Genomic DNA, 24,410 nt, shown 5'->3' with positions numbered 1-24,410 from the left:
GAGCATTATTACAAATCCTTCTGCAGAAATGATGGGCCTAACTACTTCATTTTAACTTTTGAAAACAAAATAAACCTATTTACAACAACAACTACAAAAACCCAGCAGCTTTTTCAATAAACATTTAGAAGCCAGTATCTTCTGTTCTCATCTTAACAAATCCCCAGAGCAGTTAAATTCTCTGATCAAAACCCCTTCAGTAGACTATCAATGCTACATTATTAACAACTACACAAATGTAAAAAATCAAAATAACTGGAAAAAAATGTGAAGCTGCTAAGTCCAAATTGGAATTATATGTATATATGACCATATATTCCTACATATGTAGGTTAGGACTATAAATTCATATACACACATGCATATAGCTTACAACTTTAAATTCATAGACAATGCAGTTATAAATTTATGGGGACTTTGACATGTACAATATACAACTAAACTGAAAAGACTCAGGGCATAAAAAGACTTCTGGCTGATTTAGTTGGAGATGGTTAAGAATTTGTAATGAGTAGCTGTTGGTGTTCATTGAGCTGTGTGAGACATCATGCAAGCATTCACAGTCCATTTCAACACAAATTCATAGCTCAAGGTGGCTTAAATTAAGTGGCATCACACAGCAGTGAAACAGACTTAGAGCACATACACAGTCCCCATGCCATCTGCACCACCAGCAGCCTCCAGAAGAGGTGTGGGAAATACTGAATCTGGCAGCCAGACCTGCAAGAGCTATGCATCTTTCTCCTCTCAACAAATGACCTCAACTCCTTCTGCGCACTCACTATCACAGAGGGTCTCCCCTGGATGCTTTCCCCTCCTAATACCACTCTTTTGTTTGAACTCGGCTTTACCCTTTATCTCCTTGCTACTCTGGAAGCACTCCTCAGTAAGTTGACTGAACTACTTGGCCCTGTCAAGCACCCTTTCCTTTCTAAAGTCACCTTCTAGGATTAACGAGAAAAATATTGTTTAAAATCATATCATCATTACTCCAAGAACACCTCACGCATTTCATAGCCTAAGTATTGAAGTTTTTAAGAGTGCGTGGTAACTCTCCAATAAGTGTTCTCTAAGCTACAGTTTTAACAAGAAAGATACCATGCAGAGGTGGTAAATTCCATTACAGAAAGATCAATCATGAGTCACTTAGAAAACTTTACTTCTACCAAACACATTGGTTTAATTATAAGACCTTTCCTTTTTCTTCGATATAGGAGTAAAACATCCTACACAATGTTTAACTCAGGAAAAAAGAAAAGAAAAAAGCAAACAACCAAAAAACCCAAGTCAACACTTAAGAACCCAAACTCTTGTAGAGATTCTAACCAAAATATTATCCAGGAGAAAGAGAATGCTAAGTTTATTAATTCAACAGAGATATAAAAAAGTTATTATTTAAGTCAAACATAAATGTTGGAACTTGCAATATAGAAAATGGTACGCTTACCTAGCATACGAATGTACAACGCAGTCTGATCAGAGCTGTCATAGGAAATTGCTCCACGTCTCTGAAAAAAAATAAGTGTATTTTAAGCACATTAGAAGCAAATAATTTTTAAATTGAAGTGAAAATAAAGTATCAATTGACCATTTCCATTTTAACTCTTATCATTAATTTTAGAAATAGAGTGTCTTTCATGCAAAATGCATTTTTCAAGTATATGTATCAACTGATTTTGCTTTAAGAAGGAACAAAAGAAGGATAGGAATTGGTAGCAAAAAGATTATGAAAAGTGAGATCACAGTGTGATTAAAAACACCCCCATATATTCTTTTCCAATGTTCCTCAATCATTCCTCACAATAGGAAAGAGGTAGAACGAGATTACACAGACACAAGAAAGTGCTCCTCATGGCCTTCTAGAACACCATACTTGAAACAAATACTTGCAGTTCCTGGTTCATATATCTACTTTTACCTATAGGGTATTTCCATCTTCCACAGGTAAGATGTAAAAATTGAAATTACACCTTTACTGCAGCCCTAGGATGCCACAAGCTACTTTCATTCTACACTGTATTTTCTATAGGCAAAGCAGAAAATCACTGAGGTAAGATGTTATACATAAAGGCATTTCAGAAAAAGCTAGCAAGTAGTATTTCAAATTTGATGATAAAAGTTCAGAAGAGTAATCAAGTTATCAATGTACAAGACTGAGATACTCCCACATCAACTGTATTTTTTACCTACATGGGACACATATGTTTCATACATATTCACCTGCTGCAGTAGTTACAATCCAGGAAGTCTCTCACGAAGTGGTGAACTTCTCCTCTAACAGCTAAAAAGCTGGAGGAATGTTCTCACTGGCATCACACAGTCTGAAAAGCATGACTCCACCTAGCATCCAGCCTGATATCATGCCTTTACTGTACTTTGACCATCTTCTGCCCCTTGCTAAGGCCTTCATTAATGGCACTTGTTAATCCTAGGATTAGAGGATAATCTTCACAATCAGACCTCCATTTTGACAGAACAGTTCAGAACATTTATCCTTTACAGAAATAAGATTTTTTGTGGGAAGTGCACATTAGAAACACCTATGACCTTTCTCTGTACACCACACTTATTTCTTACACTGAGGACAGTGAAGTCCTTGATGCCACCAAGAGTCACCAGATGCCTTTGAAAACTTCAGATATAAGTCAGTCTGGTGGCAAACACAATCACCCATTTTTTTTATGTACACATCAGGAACAACACTACCTCATGAACACACAACAGCCTGAAAATATGCAAGTTCAAAAGATAAGAAATCAAACCATGTTAGGAAACAGGATAGAAAAAATAATGTTGCCTATTGAGCAGAATTCTGAAGGAAAGGAAATGAAGGAATGAAAAATTACGTGGAAAGGCAAAAAGGCAGAACTGCTGATATGCTTCTATCTACAGAACAATCTAAATGAACTCAAAGACAGACTAGAGATGAGTAACCTCAATCACCATGATCTGTACAAATGATGTGCTAAGACTTCAAACTCATAAGTTACACTTATTTTTTTTATATAGCTCATGCCAAAACAAAAAATAAAACCTTACATTTGAAGTTGTAGACGTTTTTTCCAAAAGTAAGCTTAATATGCAATTATAGAAGTGACCAAAAGACTTAGCTCCAAATGGGGTCCAATAACAATAATGAGGTCCAAGCTGTTGTAAAGACTACAAGGAAGAACTCCCTGTAGAGAACTTTTATGTTGTCTCAGCCTTTGTTCTATATTTCCTTGGAAGATCATAAACCATGCAAATAATTCATCAATATATGTTTGTACAGTATTTCTCACAGCAGTGTGCCTGTCCCGATAGGAAAGGTAGAAATACAACTACTCAGCCAGAAAATGATGCTGATTTCTCACTAACATTTTCAATGTTTTTCATTAAACTTGCCTTTGAGTTTCAGAAAATCTCAGCTGAATATATTTTCCATAGCCTGGAACATTTCATATCACTGACGAGGCACAATCAGTGATGTAATTTAGTTCTAACTTGCAATTTGCACCTGTCTATCACAGATTTCTGGACATGTCCAGTACAGTTCTGTAATCTAATACAGGAGAAACCTAAGCACACATGCAGCTACAAGACCCACATACAACTGAAGCATTAGTCTCCAAGAAAGAAAACAATATACAAAAATTTACTCAAAAATAAATCCTTTTGGTATGTTGATTCTAAAATATTACTTGCTCCCTAAAATAAAATACTTTTAGATAAAGCAGTATATATAAAGTAGTGCATCCATGTATGATATTGAATACAAAAGCACATTTTTTAAAACATACAGTATTTTCTTATACAGACAAATGATTTTGCTCTGCAAGGATATATTTGAAACAAACAAATCTAGTAAAATTACCTTAGAAAGTTTGGTTCTCTAAGGAAAAATAGAGAAAATTTACTGTATAAATTTCACTAGCAATACTACACAAATAGTAGGACAATTTCAGCTAATTCTGCTAAAAGGACTGAGGTCTCAAAGATACTCATTCATTTAAATTTGTTAAATAAAATAGCTAAGAGGAAAATATGTATTAGCAAGTTCCACCATGAGATGTTGGGGGGGTGATGAGTGGTCAGATCTTTTATCTTTGGACCAGGCAAGTAAGTGAGGTACAGAGAGTTGAGCACTGTGGTGGGCAGTCAGAGACAAAGGACAAAGCTAATGGTACAGACGTTTTTTAGCAACTTGTGATAAGTAAACAAAGAATATTGCACTCATCCAGACACAGACTGCTTTGTGTCAGCTAACCCTGCAAATACATAACATACCACCATCTACTGCAGGTTGTGGTGCATTTGTTATTCCACCCCCTACAGTACTCCAGAAAAATGCAAAGAAAAAGGCAGAAAGAGAGAAGTAATTTAACACACCCTCTCTGGGGTTCTTTAAGATTTATTGTCCAGATTTCACTACTTAAACCCAGCAAAGAGAAAAACCAGATTTAATGCTTAAGTTTTTACTTCTATATGATCTGACAGCAAATTCATTAGAAGGCAGGTAAACGTGTCTTGAATCCCTAAAGTTTCTGTCAAGCACCCAACTGTTCAAACAATTTAATCAGCAGGATTTTACCCTTGTTGATGACCAAAAATGCCACCCTCCTCATGGCTAATCAAAGGCCCACTCTCTGTAGCCTACATCAAGATATGAACACCATACTTACCCTAAAAAATATACTTACACAGTTGAGACAGCCATAGCATACACTGAATCACCCTACAGACACCTCAGATCTGAAAATACTACTGGTTGTCATGCTATTGTCAATATTTTAACTCATTTATCATAAGAATTTATTTCTAAATCTCTGCACCACCTCTTCAGTCTACCTGAAGATTTGTACCTGTTAATAACAATACTGACCCTCTGTACAAATATGAAACAAATAAGCACCTTTCCAGCAAGCAGACAGAATTACTAGTGCTCAAAGACAAGACAACTCTAATGTGTCTGTGTTTAGGCAGGTTCCATTTTTAAGCACAAGGACAACTTGGTTGGTGGGAATGTGATGGACCCTAAGTGATTCAACAAATTCCTCAAATGATTACCTGAGGTTCTCTGCTCTGCTCCTTTCCGGGCACAAGCACAGCCACCTGAACTGTGGGAACTGTTTTGCTTCAGCAGTGAAGATGGATGTCAGGAAGATGACTGGGAAGGACAGTTTATACTGGACTTCCATTTTCAAAGCCTCACATTAAACTTCAGTTTCACACTAGAGTATTGTTTATTCTTCAAAAGGGTGATACACTCAAAAAGCTTCCTTTTTTCTTCTCCTTTGAGACATATTTGTGGAAAGTGAATCGAAGAAATTCAAACTAGATTGGAAGATCCATTAATCCTCTAAGAACAACACTGATACAAGGACTCTGCAAAAACATGCAAAGGGAGTATCTACCAGAACATAAATTTAAGTCAGATCACTCTGAATATCTTTTAACAGAGTACAGAAAGTTATTAAAGGCCATGTAATGGGAACAACGTGCCAAAATAGCACACAGATACATCTTCAAAGGGAAACCGCTTCAGTGATGCTTGGGAGTACAAGCATTTGCATGTACCACTTGGAAACGGAGCACCTGCTGCTGTTTGTGTCAAACAGAAATGTTTCCATTGATGTATCAGTTTTATCACATAGACTTCCCAATCTTGTTGAGAGCAGAGCACCAGCATTACTGCCGGGCACTTCATTTCAGCAAGGGCCAGCTTGTGGACTGCACAGCAAAACAACTCCTGTTCTCATTCTCTAACAAAACCTGCTAGAGCTGCTGGCCTTCAAAATTCAGTACCACCCATCAAAAGAACCATCCATGCTTTTTGATGGACTACATGACCCTCATTTTGCTACTTGGTTGTTTATCCAGAAGCTGGGAAAGAAAAGACAGAGGACAGAAAGCAATACAGGCAGGTGTTTTTACCCACCTGACTTTCTAATCCAAGATCTTTGCTGAACTATCAGAGCATTAGTCTCAACTGCTCTGAAGACAAGTGTGGAGATGTTGTTATACCATGGCAACTGCAATGTACTGGTTATGTGGCCTCAAAAATACACCCTTGGAAAGCATTTAAGACTGTAAGACCGTTTATGATCTAGAAGCCTTGAGAATGACAAACTAGTTAAGACTTTATTTCTCCATTATTGGATTTCAAAAGCAAGACTAATGTATCTTAAGACTTATTTTAAGCATTTAAAAGTTCCATGCTAAGATTCGCAGTTTTCCAAAAAGCACCATCAAGTTTTTAACTCACTAAACCACAGAAAAATGCTCTTTACAAGCACTTAAATTGACACTGAATTCAGGTAAGCCACTGCAAAATGGTCCTACTACTATTTAAAAATTTCACTGCAGTTCAAAGCATTACTCTGAAAGTTTATCAAACAAGCAGTAAGAAAATGTCATTCATACTGCCTTCCTGAAATTTAATCAGCAATAAGAACCACACCTTGTCTTCAAATAGTCAAATATGATCATTTTAATATTTTCTTCCATGTAAAACTATTTCACATGATCACCTTCCAGGACAGATGGCAACCATTTTTAAACTTAGCTATTGTTTGAGTGATAGTTATCAATGTTAGTGATACATATATCTCATGAGCATCTGTAAGCTGTTTTGTCTTATGTACCTCAGATGTATATCATGTGGCATAAAATTTATCCAAAGCTTTATCAACAAAAAAAAAAAAAATCAATACTTAAAAATATACAAAACAAAAGCTTGACAACTGATCAGAAAGAATGTACAGTCAAAAAACCTCACAAGTAATTGGTTTAAGTGAGGACAGTAATACACAGGGGTATTGCCTAAGGAAACTAAATCAGAATAGCATCAAGGCAGTGGCAAAATAGGTAATTGAACGAACACAAAACCACTAATTCTTTAAAAGAAACCACCACTAGCACATGTGAAAACACAGTCATAAATAGCAGGGAATTTTATGCCTAACTGTATTATGTCAGCTACATGAAATTTTTATTTATCCCACCTTAAAACAATCTCTGACCAACCTGGATTAAACATAATCCTTGAACAGGTTATTTTATGTCAAGTTCCAAAAAACCAGCAGTTCCACAATATACCAGTAAAATGCAGATAATGTACTGGTCCAGCACACAGGCTGTAAATCTGTAGAATCTGCCTTCAGTCACAAGCGAACATCCATTGGGCATCCTGGTCTTTTTCTTGATGTGACAAAAGTTATTACAAGTGCTAGCAACTAAGCCTGACCATTTTTGCTTTTAATAAATTTAGAAACATGCTATTGGCAATGACTGAAGAGTACAGGCATGGGTGCCTGGCAAAGCTTGTTTTCACAACAAACTCAAATTCATGCTTGTTCAGATTCTCCTGTTAATTGCACAAAAATATTAGAAGTGTGTATCAGTAGCAATAACAAAAAAATTATCTATGAATGCAGGAATTCTATTTTTTTTCCCGTTTCCTTAATTCTCTCCAATTATTCTGGTTCTCCTTCATAATTCTACACTTACATTTATTACTCCTATGAGGAATGCTGAATTCCTCCTGAGCTATGCTGAGAAGAGCCTGGTCTCATCTCCAGAAACCAATCTCACCTATATTTACAAGCACAAATATGCATTATGGGGATATTTACATTCTTTGGAATGAGAGAGTAAAAACTCAATCCTAACATTAGCACGCATTTTGCAAAACACAGGGATCTCAAATGGAAAGGCCACTAAGTAAAGCAGATATTTCACATAAGCAAACAAAACTGGTATTTCCACTCCTGCAACTCTGAAATCAACAATACAAAAGGGATATCCTGTCCAGGAAGCAAAACACACTAATTTGTATTATTCTCACTATATTTAAAATTGTTTTTCCTTATTTTCACAAAGGCTTTAAGGTGCTATAAAATTGGAAATCTGTTAGTAACACAGGCAAGCCAACTCCTGCCATTCAGAAGCCATTTCAGATCCCTTTTACTTCCCGTCTCCTAACTGGCACTGCTACAAACACACTCCTTCCCGCTTCAAGGCAAGCAAAAGTCAAGAGCTACAAAATCATGTATGAACACTTAAGAAACACAATCTTAAATGGTAAATGATGTTTCCAAAACAGATTAGATTTTAAAAGGAAAAATAAGCACTTGTGAAGTTCTTAATGGCTTGTTTTCTCTCAGACTACTTATAAACCCAGTTAGTCAAAACAGATTTTTAAAATGGCCTACCTACCTTAGAAGTAATCCATTTGATAAGGATCAGAGCTAAACACCAGATCAATGCAATTCCCATTGGATCACCCCAAATACCTGAAGCATAATCTCCCCCCGATGGCTACCAGTGCTGAAAGCAGCAGGGCACAGCAGTGAGGCACAAGGCAGGCAGCAGCTGTCACCTGACAGCCCCTGCAATGTGCTCTGCCCCGCTCCTCTCGCTGCCAACGCTGGACTCAACAAGAAAGTTTTACAACTAGAGGACATGGCAATTAGTAAAAACTTACTAAACCCCACAGAAATGCCAAAGGAAATGTAAACCCATGATTACATCCCTTCATCATCTTTAAATACAGCAAAGTGTGCCAGACAATAGGATCAAACTCCAGTAGTCAAAACACCCAAGCTAAGTCAGGATACTGCCTTGCCTTCAAATGCTATGAAGAGCCTGTTTCCAACAGATTCCACCACTTGTGATACTCACAAGTTCCTTTTATCTCTGCCACCTGGAGAACTGCTAAGCACTGAACTTCATAACATATTTCAAATTTGCTTTTATATCTATATATATATATGCATATATATATAGCTGTACTATAAATAATGTTAATGAAAGTTAATGTACCGAATATGTGCAATTGTTCAAACTAACTGTCACTGTCTAACAACTTATTTTGTCCACTAAATACCAAGCCATCCTTCATACTAGCCATTCACACTCATACCTGAACTGGCATGGGCTTTTCATTTATTGCTCGAAGGGTTGAACCTGGCTACAGCCTCCCTAGCCCTTCCCAGGGTTGGAAAGCAGCCTAACTTCCTCCAGGAACACTGATTGTGATTGTGCAGCAAAGTGGTCCTACATGCTTGGTGCAGCCTTGAGATTCATTCTAATTTCTGTCATTTTAAGCTGACAAAAGTGTTTCATTTCAAAAATACAAAGAAATCTCAAATACTTTGGGGAAAAAAGGAGCTACAGTGGGGGAGAAAAAGGAACAGTGTAGGATAATGAGGAGTTTAAAGGATGATGCTGAATAACTGAAAGCAAAATTATATGTAGAGTCTGCTCTTCCTTTAATTTTTTTTTCAAAAAAATCAATTCCAAATTCCAATATGTGCACAAAACACAAAAGTTAGCACAGATCACCAAAGGAGTACTTTAAACATTAAGAAACTAATTTCCTCCCCCACACAGGAAAAGGGGACACATACCACAGTGGATGTTTATTGAATTAAGGAGAAGATTTGTTAAGTAGGATAGACACCATGATTCGGAATATTTATGATGTCTTTAAAGCTATAATCATGGTCTCAGCACAACCTGTGAATCCCTACAGAACCATTAAATTCCAAACATTTATCTTCTGCCCTGTCCCCACATCCCAGAAAAACAGTCAGATCAAAACCAAAGGCAAGAACATTCAGAATGGGCCTTTTGGTACCTCTCGTCATGAATGCAGCACTTATGTAAAGGTCTGTTAAGTTCCACATAAAATACAAACTGTCACAGAGATAAATTTAAAAACATTATCACCTCCAAACAGATGACAAGGTTAAAACACCCTGACAATTAATCACCACTAGTCTGATGTTTCTTTAAAAAAATAAACCCACAATAAATGGCATCAGGCTATGTTTGCATTACTATTTGGCACAACTGGAGCAGATCAAAACGCAGCTGCTGCTCCGATCTTTACACCTATACCATATGAAGCCCAGGAGTTTTAATTTGGTTTTGAAGGCCATATTTGCTCCAACTTCCTGAACCAGATCCTACCACAGGAGGTTCAAAGCTGCCAAAAAATGACCCAGTAACTGCTCAAACCTCTACAACCCTATTGAGGGTTAAGGCACATTAGGTGCACACAATGAGCGAATGATTTAGTTTCTTTTGGAAGACGCCTGGTTAGCACATACCAAAACCACTCCAGAAAACAATCAAATGAGCACAGCAAACAGGAACAATGAGGTGATTTGCTTCAAGACTGAACTCTCCTCTGAATAAAACTCAAGCATAAATAGCTTTATATACTCTTTGAAATGTCAAGCATTCCTCTCCATCATCACTATTATTAATCCCTGACAGATCTTCTGTCTTCCCATCTCAAAACATGTGAAGATGTTCTTGGAGTGTGTGCATGGTGTGCATGCACTTTCTTCCACCAATTTCAGAAATAAAACATTATCTTAGGAAACAGAGCTACACAAAGTGATCACCCTTTCTTCTTTTGTCTTCCACCATTAAGTCGTTTAATTAAGAAGCCTTCTCTTACTGAAAGTTATCTTAAAACAGTCTCATGTTTAAGTTTAATACGAGAACATAGAAATAATTTTATTTGACCACTTGTTAAGCACCACTGGACCGTTATCTGTTTTAATTATGGCTTGGAAATGGAAAGATTGTTTTGGCAATACAATTCTGAATCTGGAGACAAAGTAAGACCAGTAAGTGCACTGGTTTCTTCTTCATGAGAAGTTTAACAAATCAACACAGAAGGTAAAGTGCTTCTTTTAGGCAAAGTGCTGCTTTGAATAACTTCCCTAACAATTCCAAGGTGAAAGTGAAAGAGATTACATTTAACAAAGAAGAAATTATTCAAGGTTATTACTAAGTATGGCAAACCTGCAGGTAGAAGGCTACATAAAAATGAAGTAATACTGAATTTCCTCTGTGTTAACATACTCCCTGTTATACTGCCTCAGTTCTGGGATTGCAGGGACCCTTGAGCTGTGGACATTACAATCAATCTCAGCTTTATCTTGAAACTAAGAAGCACATAAAAAATAATAGCTATCATACATTGCATTGTTTTTTGTTTTTTTTTTGTTTTTTTTTTTTTTTTATTGGAGAAGTTGCTAATGCTGTTTCCTTTTCTTTCTTCTCCTTTTCTTTACTGCTTTCCAACAGATTTTCAGTTTTCTAAAACCCATTTTCTTGATGTCTGCAGAGACACCATGTTTGGTAAGGCAAGATTTACAGTACCTAACATTCACAAGCAAATTGTTACCTATTCCACTCTCCTTATCATCAGCTCACATGTACAAGTGCAATAGTTGTCTTTTACCATTTCTAAAGAAAGAGAAATATCCCAATGGCTTCAAGGTAGACTTGATGATATGCAGCACTGTAGATGCATTTAAGCAAAGGCAATTTTTGCTACAATTTTTGAATTTACTCAACAAACCTCTCTGTGCTATTCCTGATAAGACAAGCATGCATTATCAATAGAGCAGAAAGCATTTGGGGTCTTGCAACAGTTGTTACAAAGACTCCACTAAGAAATTTGCTAAAGATACCAGTTTGCTCTCATTGGGAAACAGGCATCACATGGGACCAGCTCCTACCCACTCAAAGTAGCTCCCCATTAATACACCATGATGACTTGTAAGGCTCCAATTATTTCCATACACACTCCTAGAGATCTGCAAGGCTCCGTGTGGAAACCTTATTTCCTATTACATACTCTGCTATTTGAAGTACCACGTACAGGATCCCAATTTTACTTATATATTTCTAAATACCCATCTATTTTAATACTTTTGTATATTTATTTATTTTCCTGAAGTTTATCAGCCCTGAGGAATGGCTCAGGGTCACCTTACAAAGCTTAGTACTGTTTGTGTACTTAGTACTTCTACTGTTTGTGCAGAAATGTCTTGAAATGTTCTGACTTTCCTCCCCCCCCACCCCCCCCTGCCAAAAAAAACCAACATTTCAGTAACATCTACAAGAAATCCAGAGTTGAAGCAAGAGCACCAGATTTCAGATACACTGCTGGGTCTCAAATGATGTTCCATTTTAAATGCAGCAGGGCTTTGTAGATCTTCATCACCACCTGAGTTTTTATGCTAAAGTTGGAGGCCTGTTGCTTATCACTCCTACTTGCCAGAATGACCTGATTTCATGTGCATGGAACTGTACACCTGGCCCAGAAAAGAAATCTCCATGGAGTCTCCTTTGCCCTTCAAACACCCCCTTCCAGAACAGAGGCCTGTGGCACACTGATTTCTAGGATACACTCCTGACTGACCTATTACCTGCTGTGAACCAGTCTGGGAACTTTACTATATTAACAGCATGTAATGACAACAAAGGAATATGCCTATCATTTACAAATTCATCAGCACACAGTGGAAAAAAAACACAACTCATTTCCATCTTTTCTTTGCTTTTCTCCCTGTCTCATTATATATCATGTGTGATCTCTCTCTCCAGCAGACTTCGCTAAAAAGAATAATTAAATGGTAATCTATGAGTATTCTTGCAACAAGTGTGGGCAGCTACTGCTGCAGCCCAACCCAACCACTAAAGGCTGCTCTCAAGGTAAAAAAAGAAAATGCACCATTATTTTTATAGATACTGAGAGCAGAACTTGTAGAATTTCACAATGTATACACAATGACCAACTTTTACAAATGCTACTTCTATTTACGTCTTAATTTAAAATATTATCTAAGCATTTTACTTCCAATTCAGCTTCTTGTATAAAAGATTTGCCATGTTAGCCTAAGTTGTAACTAGGTACAAGATTCCAACTACTCCAGCTGTTTATTAACAAAATCATAGAATCATTTAGGTTGTTAAGGACCTTTAAGATCATCAAGTCCAACCGCTAACTCAGCACTGTCAAGTCCACCACTAAACTGTGTCCCTAAATGCCACATCTACACATCTTTTGAATAATTCCAGGCACAGTGACTCATCAACAAAGCTATGTATCAGCTAGCAAGCCATAAGCAAACATGAAAATCTAAGAAAGGTAGCAAAATTCACCTTCACAACCACATATAAATCATCATTGCAACTGCCTAAATTATTGCAGCTAAACTCAAAAGGCTGGTTGATGTTAAACAAAGGGCTGAGAACTCCAAAACATGAACTTTGAAAGTCAAGGACAGCTATGGATCCAAAGGGCAGAAATTATACCCTTAAAAACTACTTTTCATTTCGGCTGAAATCTTCCATTTCAGCCTTCAGTAAGACAGAAAAGGAAAGAAAGCCCCCTTAGAAAAGATACAATCCCAATGAATGAAAGAAGTCAGCAACTTGCATTTTAGTACCACCACCCATTCTGTGAATTTTCTATTGCTACTGCAACATAGCAATAAAAAACTATCAGGATCATGCTATGTGTCTTTTATTTCTAAAAGGGGTAAGAGGTTGTCGATATTTTATTAAAAACTCATATAAATATTTGTCCAAAACCCCACATTATTACATATTGCATTTTTCTGCTGGCTGTTTTAAACCTTTACTCTTATTTGCTCAACATCATGATTTTGCAGGTTGACAGAAATGAATCTTTAACACTGAAAAAGGCAAAACCATACATATGGGTGTGTAAACCATACATTGAGGGGTGTATAAGAACACTTTTTTAACTTCCTCACATAGATTAAACACCTTGAAACAGTTTACTTCTTTTTAAAATTACTTTTGCAATACAAATTAGAACACTCTCAGTAGCTCTGTCATATCATGAACTTTAGTTTTTTAGCTAGATGTGTTTTCATAAGAAAAAGTGTTATATGGTATAAACTGGCTCAGTGACAAGCAATCCAATTTACATCATTTAAATACAGAAACTCTGAAATTTACTGTTTTAGGTAAAACAAATCATCACAAGATTAACTGAAGTTCTACAATACAGTATTCTTCCTCTGATTTATTCAGACACACATTTTGAAAGGATGTTTACTTACTACAGCACTTTAGGCTTTTGCTTAAATTCACAGAACTAAGATTTCTGCTTCTCTCCAGAGAAGAGATTTTGGAAAGGAGCTATACACCACTGTTTTCAAAGCCTCTTCAAAGAAACAAACCAAAAAAGTACAAAAAAGTTAGGACCAAGTTGACACACGTGTATTTTGTCATTAACTTTTTTGGAAGTATTCATTTTTAACCCTTGGATGTAGTGAGTCTTATCACTTTGGACAGAGAACCGTATTAGCTGTTGTACAGATGCTCAATCAGGACTGGCTGACAGCAGCCTGCATCTGCCCGCACCTGTTGGCAGGTACTACCAACCTGCTCACTCACTGCAAGAAACAAGGCCCATTTTAGAGTTCAATACAAATGCCTTCATCTGTGATTTCAAAGAGTTAAATAACTGTACCATTGTTACAAGACAAAGTTCCACCAGGGTCTCAAGACTGCAATCCACTCAGTAAAGGTATATTTAAAACTCAAGAAGTTGAGTTTTAGCTACTCTGAGTTACTGTGTTTCACAGTTAAGTACACCTTCAGCCAAGACTGAATGGTATACTGGAAGGAAATCAACAGTAATTTAAATTCCCATGTACTTCACATATTGCAAGTAACCCAGCTATGTAAGTGAGAACAGTTGAACATTAACGTGTGGCAAGAAAAGCTACCAGTGTTTTAGACTTTGGAATAAAAAAAATATGTTCTATTTCTAAAGCATATCCTTTGAACAGTGAAAGATCATCTTACTGTGCTATATTTAAATGGGAATCTAAATAAAAAACATTGAGTTTACAATCTCATAGAAAGACACGGCAAAACTGTAAACACATCACAACAACCAGAAAAGAAAATTACAGAACTTCAAGTCACACAAGTTGTATCTTATAATTCTTTACAAACTATCAACAGAAGACACAAAGGACACAACAAGTCTTCTAAAACCTCCAAGGTTTAAGCTTTATGCCTTGGAGAGAAGTTTTCTCAATAATTTTTACGCTTATGTGAACACTGCTAGCTCACCCGTGATTCTTCAGAGCCTCCAGAAGCATGTGTGTGCAAAGGGAGAGCACAGGAAGCACTCAGGGCCTCCCCACACAGCAGCTCATGTATGAATTCCTACAGATGTGTCTGTCCAGCTCATGAACTCAGAGAAGAGAGCAAAGCAGTGCAATAAATGAAGGCTAAAAGGGACAGGGGCAGGGCACAGTGTCAGGTTCTCCTTTTCCCTTGCTCCCTGGGCTTCTTTCTCATTCATACGTGAAAAGAAAATAAATCAAAATTAATAGTAACAACTAAAAGCCTCTATTTGACTAAGTGATGGGTACTCCCATAGCTATGAGGGCTCACCTCTCTCTAAGCCTAGAGAGAGGTGTTCTTGTCTACCTGTTCTTGTCTAGCAAGTTTTTCCTAACCCAGCACTGCTAAAAGCTACCTTTAACCCCTTCACACACACTTCAATTCACTTTGTAGGAAACATTTAAAGAACAGTTTACACAAAATGAAAATATTCATGCTTACTGAGATTCCCCAGGCAACACAGCTACCATTTACTTAAAGCAAGGATTTTCAATTTTCAAACCTCATTTTAAGAAAAATTAACAATTCCCACAGGGAAAAAACAAACAAAACAAAACGTAACACATTTCAGCAGTTCCCTAGGCACACTGGCATATGCTAAAGTTCCAACAGTATGTTAAATATTAGAAAGGCAGTAATAAAATGATCTTTGTTTTTGTTTCCTTGCAAGCCATCACATAAAAATATTAAGTTGTCAAAAAAGAATAAACTTCAAGAGGAAAGCCAGAAGATTCACTGTCACAAATTAAGCACAGACAGCATCAGAACACCTGAAATTAATAAAGTCTGGCTTTCATTCTCTTATTTTGTGATTATTTCCATTAAAGTAACTGAAGAACTACAGATCACAAACACTTAAACTGTTTACACCATGTGCTGTCAAATTCACAAATCAATATTGTATTTAATTTATGATAGTAAATGAAAATAATAATTAAATCTAAGTCATCACAAAGTTTATGAAGAATAAAGGGTGTCAAAGAAAGATCACAAAAAGTCAAAGCACAAAAGTCAAAGCACAAAACTAAGAAGCCACACATGGTATCATAGTATACGAAATACAGAAAAGACTGACCAACTACATTCAACTTCTTTCACCTCAACAAATACCCTAATAGTTCAAGCTTAAAGAAAACCCAAACAAAAAAAGCTAACAAAAAACCCAAAACCAACGAAATCCAAACAACAAAAAGCCCCCCATACACCATATACAAACCCAAACCACAGCAGTTAGTTTCTGCTACAGTGTTCTTCCTAGAGGAAATTCATCTAGAGATGCATCTGCACTAAACACTTATTTCAGAATTTGCTTTCCCACCATACCCAAAAATGCTTTTAGTCTTCCGATTAAGGATAAACTGACCAATTCCAACTGAACTGGATAGGCAGACCAATTTCAGCTGAACCCCTTAAACTTGAAGCTCTAATGAGACAGTAAGCTGAAAACCCTAGTCTTCCTTGTGGCACACACCTGCCATTTCAACACCTTCCCTCACTTTCCAGGCCACAATATATTATTGCCAGCTTCCCACCTTTCATTTTATTGAGCTACCAATAGAACTCTTTCTTACATACTTCTAAATTCTCATTCTCTGACGCATAGCAGATGCATATTTCTTACAGCAAATCCTTTAAAACTTGCCAATGAAGTTTAATAAAGGGATTTTCATACAAACCTTATGTTTTATAGACATCTACACAGCTTTAAACATGTAATTATTGCCTTGTATTAATATTCTGTCAGCATGTGGGTGCCAGCAATCCATGCATCCAAACACTTTTAATCAAAACCCAAATCTACTTATTTCAGCTTCTCACCCACTACAGATAAAGCTGACCCTGAAACAGAGAGAGCTTTTCAGTAGTGTTGTGCCTCATGTCTGCAGGTGTTGAACTGAAAAAGACTACTGTGTTTGAGACTGAAATACACTGAAAAGGCTCAGCTTTCCATGACAGAGATGGCAGTGTAAGAAATATTTTCCTGGACATAAAAAAGCAGATTTGTTTTTGTTTGGTTTGGCTTTTTTTCTAATAGGTCAGTACTAAGAAAAAAACAGCTGACAAAGGAACAGAAGAATTATAAGCTCAAAACTAATACAAAAAAAATTCCAAGGCAAAAAACAATGTACTACTGCAATTCTGTTAGAGGAGGCATGGAAGGAGGTATGGAAACAGGCATACAAAGAAAGTGTTCTATTAACAGATTAATACATTTTTGATACACTTCACTGCTGACATATTGACATAGGGAAAAAAGGTGGATATGACCACTAGTATCTTTCTACAGCCTTCTTTCAAGTACTATATCCTTCTACAGACTCCTCATTATTCGACCTGAGTGTGCACTTTATCACATTTACAACATCCCAAGACCTCCTACAATTAAAAACCACTTTCAAGTAATTTTTCTTACAGAGATTTCACAGCAGTACACCTCTGAATTTAATATGCCATTTTTGAAGGTAACAAGATGCTACTTTCATTGTCAGACTTTTAACACTAAACAGAAATTGAATTAAGCATAGAAAAGAAGTTATTTCAATAGAATTTAGAAGATTTACATTTGCAAAATTACGTGCTATTACCATTTTACTTAGTTATCCTGCAGGGATGCTGAAAACAGCTGTATAATTATTACATTGTTTCTTAAAGAAGGAAGAATTGTAGCAGTACCAACAAGAATGTTTATCTCTGAAGCTCCTTGCCACCCACTGGACACCTGTCAGTCTTGGCACTGGCCTTTATGTGCCCATGTAAAGAAGATTTTGCATGGCATAGCCCTCTCTTGACCAAATTAGGCTAACCTCATCTGCATTGACATCAGTGCCTACAATTTTGGAATCTCATCGACAGAAATAGCTTTATCACAGGGCCCAGCATACAAATTAAGCATCTGTATAGGGCATGCTGAACTTGTGGAAGTGATAAAAAGCTGTAGTGGAAAAATCTTAGCATATACTTTGAAGCTGTATCTAATTAAGGCAACAGTTAGCTACTCTGGGTGAACTTGTTATTTGAAGTCTGGGGTTTAGTCCGCTTGCTGTATTATCTGTTTGCACACAAACTAATGGTAAAACCTTACATTTTAACCAAGAATCATGACCAGTAGCTCAGTATGTATTTCAGGTATGTGGAAATCACATTTTTGCTATCAGATTCCAGTTTTGTCTTCAAATTTGCCATTACTAATCATCCTGTTATTCTGCAAGAAGCCATTTCAGCTTGCTACAGGATTATCTCCAGGACTAAACTTCTGGTGTCTGCCTGACAAAATAAAATTATCAAGACACAATTAATTTCATTAATGTTATATGATTTAGGCAGGAAAGGGGAAATCTCGTATACCGGATCATAATTGTCTTATTAATGTAGTGAACTAATTTTACAGAGGAACTTTGGAAAGGAGCAGAAGGACAAAACAAGCTAGATAAGCAACCCCCATAACACAATTGGAAAACGAGGTAAGAGAAGGAGAGGAATAGCTTGTATGACTACAGCAAAATTCCAGGCTTCTCATTATGTCAGAGCTGGGAGCTCACATATCAAAAGGCGCACAGCATCACTCGCCCTGCTTTCCAGGGGAAGGAGGATCTGCTGTCAGTTACTTCGCCAAATATGATGGAAGACAGACAGAAGACCTCAATATAATTAAAGCCTTTCTCATTTTGACAGAACTTTAAGACTGATGGAAATACAGATGATCATGCGGAACAAAAGATTAGTAGAAAACATTAAAAACATTTGTTGCTTTAGAATAAGTTACTCAATGTTATTGCTCCTAAAGAGAACAGTACTGGAAGTGCAAAGACTACTCCCAAACACATAGCTAAGAAATATAGAAAGAAATGCAACCCAGCCTTGTAGTTCAAGACGCCTGGGTTTTTGGAGGTTCCAAGGGGAGCCAGCTTGTGACACACACAAAAGAACCTCACTTCACATGCTCTAAATCACCCTATCCCCACCAAAATTGTCTCAATGTCTTTCTTATTGCTTCCTACACAAAATTACAAATTGCCCTCATGTCTCTAATCAAAATTTTCCAAACAACTCACTCTCACTCTACTGTCCCCTCTTTTGCATCATATTCCACCAAATAGTGTAGGAGAACAGGAAAAGAAAGGTAGCACATGCTGTGGCTAACCATGCTGTGGCTGGGTGAAGTCCTATCACATACCACACCAGAGAACTCCTCGAAATCACCAGTGAAAAGTCCAACTCTAGGTCTTTCATTTACTTTCCAAACTGTGAAGAGCAAAAACTTCTCAAATCCTAGAAATAATCAATTCATTTTCAACACTGAACTTTTTATTCTGCTTTGAGATACACAAGTATTTTTATCAAGTAGTTTTTTATCTTTCAAGGAAGTTGCAGATGTGTCCTTCTAAAGAAGCAATACAAACATTTTGGAAAATATCCAGCATTGAAGGTATATTTGGCAACAAATCATTAGCCAAAACAGTCAGTTTATTACAATTCATATTTATGATGCCCTTAATTTTAAACTCACCTCAAAAAATATATATTAAAAAGCAAATATCACTAGCAATTCTCCTACAGCATATACTCGCTGTTGTTCAATAGACCAAGAGTAAGATTCCATTCTGGTTTTTCACACAGTTCCCAAGTCAATTTATGCACACAGGTTGTTGCTCCCATAACTAAGTCATAATTCTTTACTTAAAAAGTGGAAGGTCTGAAATGGCAATAGCCTTCACATACTGCAAAGAGCTCAAACTCCAAAGGAAGAATTAATTTTTTCAGTGGCTTCTCTAGAGCATTCATCAAAACTATAAAAGCACTTCACAAATTGCTGCCCAGAGAAGTTGTGGATGCCCCATTCCTGGAAGTGTTCAAGGCCAGGTTGAACGGGGCTTTGAGCCACCTGGTCTAGCGGAAAGTGTCCCTGTCCATGGCAGAGGGGATGGAATTAGATGATCTTTAAGGTCACTTCCATCCCAAACCACGCTGTGATTCTATGGTAAGTATTCATCCACAAACTCCAGCCCAGCATCAAGATCAGAGCCCAGACATCAATTCTTCTGGGTACACAATTTAAGACTGCTAGAATTGTATTCTTCTTTTTTTTTTTTTTAATCACATGCAGCCTACACATAAGCATGGCCCCCAAGCTTAAGTGTCTCTCTCTTTAGAGGGGGTGGAGGAGAGGAAGAGGGCAGGAAATGCAAATCAGGCTGCAAGATCTCACATCAAGCATTCAACAAATGAGAAGCATACAATCATGATCTAGGAAATGCCTGATGTATATGTCCATACTAATAAGCAATTACAAGATGGAAGCATGGGAAGTATCTTTTTCTCCAGAGTGTCATTTAACTGCCTTTTAAATACATCCAATCCTTCATTCTTCCCAGACCAAAAAAAAAAAAACCAAAAAAAAAAAAAAAAAAAAAAAAAAAACAAAAACAACACAAGGACGTGTTAAAATGCTTTTCACAACAAAAGCAAGTACATTTTTAGCAATAAAGGAGGCAGGGATTTCCTGTAAAACATTAAAAAAACTAAAATCTCACAATGCATTCAGGTAAGGATGTTAACATGGATTGCAGAGGCAATTGAAATGTGTATTTCTGAAATACTGTAATTATCTTTAGAGTTAATCCATAAGGGAAGAAACCTTATTTCACAGCACTTCTGTTTTACTTCAATTGAAAAAAATACAAAAAAAAAAACCCACACCAAAAAATTAAAAAAACACACAAACCAGAAAAACCCAGAAAAAAACAAACCAACAACCAAACTACAAAACTAATGCTCAGAACATACTTTACCCACATAACTTAAGAGAAAAATTAAGAAAACTCTACAGTCATCTCAGAGACCACTTCTGGTGTTTTAAGATATAGGCTACATATATAACTCATAATTTCTAATTATAGAAAACAAAAATCTGTTTCAAAAATTATCACATTTAAAATGTATCTTGAGCAACAGAGAAATCTTTATACAGAAATATGCAAATACACTCAGTATGCAAGCTGAAATCAAATGCACAAATTTAGAGCAATCATTCTTAACCAGTGAGTACAAATATTTTACAGAAAAATGCAATGCAAAGAACTTATGGTAGTTCTGTAAACTGATACATTTTTATCCTTCTAGACTGGAGATACACTTTTCCAGGAAAAACTGAACTTTCAACAGTAGATTTGCTGTTCCTATTATCTACAAACCCTATAGCTCAATAAAAATCTTCAAAACTGTGGGTTTAGAAGTAGTCTGAAGCTCTTTCCCTAGGCACACAATGCCTACTAGAGTTGTAAATAGTGTAGTAATCAGGGCAAGGTGTGGACAGGGCATTAGCCATAAAGCAATCTGTCTTTAATGATGAGAGTAAGTTTTCAAGTGCACAGTTCATGCCAAAATGCCTTTGATCCTGAAAATTCAACACTGCACAAAGCTTTGAACAGGTTAGCCACAAGAGCATTGCAGAGTGCTCGAGAGCTTCCTCCATTATAAGAAATGAAATGAGACTAAACACTGCTTAAGTTTCCTTTTTTAATAAAAATAATTGCTTGATGTCTTAAAAATCCCCATGTATAGCACAGTTTATCTGAAAAACTAATGCCTCTCATTCTCAGGTTATGGCTTTTTAGTGGTACAAGAGAACTTCAAGTACTTCCAGCCCACCCTGAACAGAGAGATTGCAATGCTGCATGGGGTACAACAGCCAGGGCTGGCACTGACTGGCACCTCAGTGCATGGACATTAATTACTGTATCTTCTTTTCATTCCCGAATTTTGCAAAACAAGTTTCAAGGTAACACTCAACATGGGAGAAGCAGAAGTATGACTAATAAGCTGAACTCCTTTCCTGGATCCAGCCTCCCCCATACCACAGGCACGTGGTACAGGAGGCTCGCTGCCCTTCAGCTCTACACTTTTCAGCCTTTCACTGAAGTATGGCTTGTCCTAAGGCAATATGTATTATTCCACCTCTTCCTGAATCCAGACATGTTGTGGAGGAGTGGGACAAGCTCATACAAATGCAAGGCTCCTGAAATGAAGAGTTGGAGGAAAAAAAAAATTTTTTTTTGCAAGTAATGCTGGAAGACCACAAAAACACAGCTTTGAAATCAGAATTGTAACTTCTACAAGGGTTAGAAAGGCAGGTCTATTATCGTATTACAGAAAAATACTGTTTGAAAACCGGCATAAATCTGTGAAATGCATAGGAAAAATTTTAGTTTGCATCAAGCAGTAATTTTTTATGCAAATACTTTTCCCTTTTTTCTTATGAAAAAAAGATAAAGACAACTAGAATCTAAAAAATGTCTTGGAATGCAAAGTTATAAAGGTCACAACAATATCTCCCACAAAACCACATGAAGGGACAATAAGCTACCTTCCACTGGCAGATGAGATTACTGGAAATTCTCATAATATTTTCATGGTAATCACTCCATATAAAATGTTTTTCTATAGGTGAAATTAAGCAAGTAGCTTAACAAAACCCAAACCCTTCCTTTCTATATAGTAAATTACATCACAAACCCCTTGAAAGATGAATTTAGCTTTTATTCTCTAAACGAATATCACAGCACACTTATTTATTTTGCTTTAATTCTTCCTAGACATTTTGTACATAAAATATATTCTGACAAACTCCCTGATGGATTACTTTGCTATTTTTTTTCTCCTAACAATAACATATAAATCATGGGCCACATTTTGATAATTTCTCTTTAAAACTGAAAGGATGGTGATTTCCATAACTGCCAATATTTTTATTATTTAAAACATGAAGGGTGAAACATAAGAAACTCAATGAACAACTGAACAGAAAGCCTCTTTGCTATACTGTGGATAAGACTAAAATTAGGAGAGAAAGTTTAACACCAACATTACTTATTTTTGTTTGCTCTTAAGACAGAAAAAATGGGAGGTGATGGAGGTCTGAACAAATCTTTGAGACAGAAATATAATTTTCAGGGAAGCACATTCAGATTTGCATCATTGTTGAAGCTGGGGAAGCCCACCTCTGGCTTGTAGTGAGGCACAAGAACTCCTCCTGAAATATGAGGAGCAAGCATTCTGCAAAGCCAGAAGAGTAACTCACCTCTTCACAGTAGCTGGGAGAACTGACTGAATTCCTAAATCTATAAATGTCAACAGCATATGTATTCTAAGAAAGGAGAAGACAACAGTCACAGACTTTTCTTTAGCTCATGACAATTAATTACTTCCAGGTCAGAGCTAAGCATCACCACCACCTGCTTAATCCAGAAGAAACCTGGGCTCCACTTCACACAAAAAGGGAACCAGAAGTGAAGTCAGGGATACTCTTGCCACCCTCAACAAGTAGACTCTTTTTTCACCTCTGACTGAGTTTCCATTTAGGCATGCATATGCAACAGCACACCAGTTTGGGCAAAGTTTTTTAAAAGTTAACTATCCAAATTTCCTGTATTTATCAATCTGAAGTGCCAGATACATGAAAATCCTTCAGAGAGCAACTTGGCATCAGGCTGAGCACATCAGTAAGTTCTGGGCGCTGAGATAATTTGATACTACAAAGTCTAGAGCAGACTCTCAGCTTATGAGTATGGGAACTGCCTCCATGTATGTGCTAAATCTGTGCATGTCAAAGCCTGCTACACGTGTGCAGGAGACTGCTCTGATTCAATTCTCTCCAATAGAAAATACCAGGTGACTCATTTCCTTAATATGCACATGCATGATCTCAGTGTAGGTAGGAGACCTTTTCTTTCCATCAGACCAAATCAATGTCATACCAGTGATGTCCCTTAAAGTGACATCAGTCCTGCTAATAATAACTTGGCATATATGTTGTCAATACACGTTTCTGAAAAACGTAGGGGGTGGGTTGGAGGACACACGGACAAATAGCTGGGAGGGAGGTAATCCTGCTTTCTAGGACACTTTTTTGTATCTATGGTCAAAACTGACAGGCAAGCTACCAAAAAGTATTCAACACTAAAGTATCAAAAAATTACCAAATCAAGAGAAAAAATTAAGCAAAAAAATTCATAATGCCAAGCATTATACAGATTTGTATCTTGAGCTTTGCAAATAGCCAAGAACTAGAATATTTCTTAGAAGGTAAACCAATTCTGTAATTATTACCAGTGAAGTAACATGGCCATTACATATGTTGATACCAAAGGATAATTCAGTACCTATAAAGACAGTTTAATCGTTAACAAAACTGATAAAACTATCTGCAGTATCTTGATATAGTTGCCATTTAAATCTACAAAACCCTACTCAAGTAGGAGATCAATAATTTTTTTCCCCTCACACTCCTGTCTAGATTTCTGCAACTATCAACAGCCCACAGCTGAACTCATATGACAACATGAAAGCCTCCAAGACGTCAAGACTGCCAGATTCTGAAGGTGTGTGATGACTTTACATTAAGTTCTTCATTGTGCTGGCAAAAGAACACTCTGTGTGCTGATGGAACTGAC

General features: G+C 36.8%; 1 protein-coding gene across 3 annotated transcripts in view; it reads right to left on the bottom strand.

Moving 5' to 3' along the window:
- PDE7A (phosphodiesterase 7A) overlaps positions 1-24,410 on the bottom strand; it is a 76,416-nt gene that overhangs the window by 34,354 nt on the left and 17,652 nt on the right. For 2 of the 3 annotated variants that reach the window (XM_068187693.1, XM_068187683.1), the window contains exon 2: positions 1,448-1,508. In XM_068187693.1, the coding sequence (XP_068043794.1) occupies positions 1,448-1,508 (61 nt within the window). Of the gene's footprint in view, positions 1-1,447; positions 1,509-8,196; positions 8,272-24,410 lie in introns of those variants that run through there. The other variant, XM_068187704.1, reaches the window with a different exon arrangement.

The sequence above is a fragment of the Anomalospiza imberbis genome, chromosome 1 (assembly GCF_031753505.1).
Source record: "Anomalospiza imberbis isolate Cuckoo-Finch-1a 21T00152 chromosome 1, ASM3175350v1, whole genome shotgun sequence".
Lineage (NCBI taxonomy): Eukaryota > Metazoa > Chordata > Aves > Passeriformes > Viduidae > Anomalospiza > Anomalospiza imberbis.
This window is presented reverse-complemented; position numbering and strand designations above follow the sequence as displayed.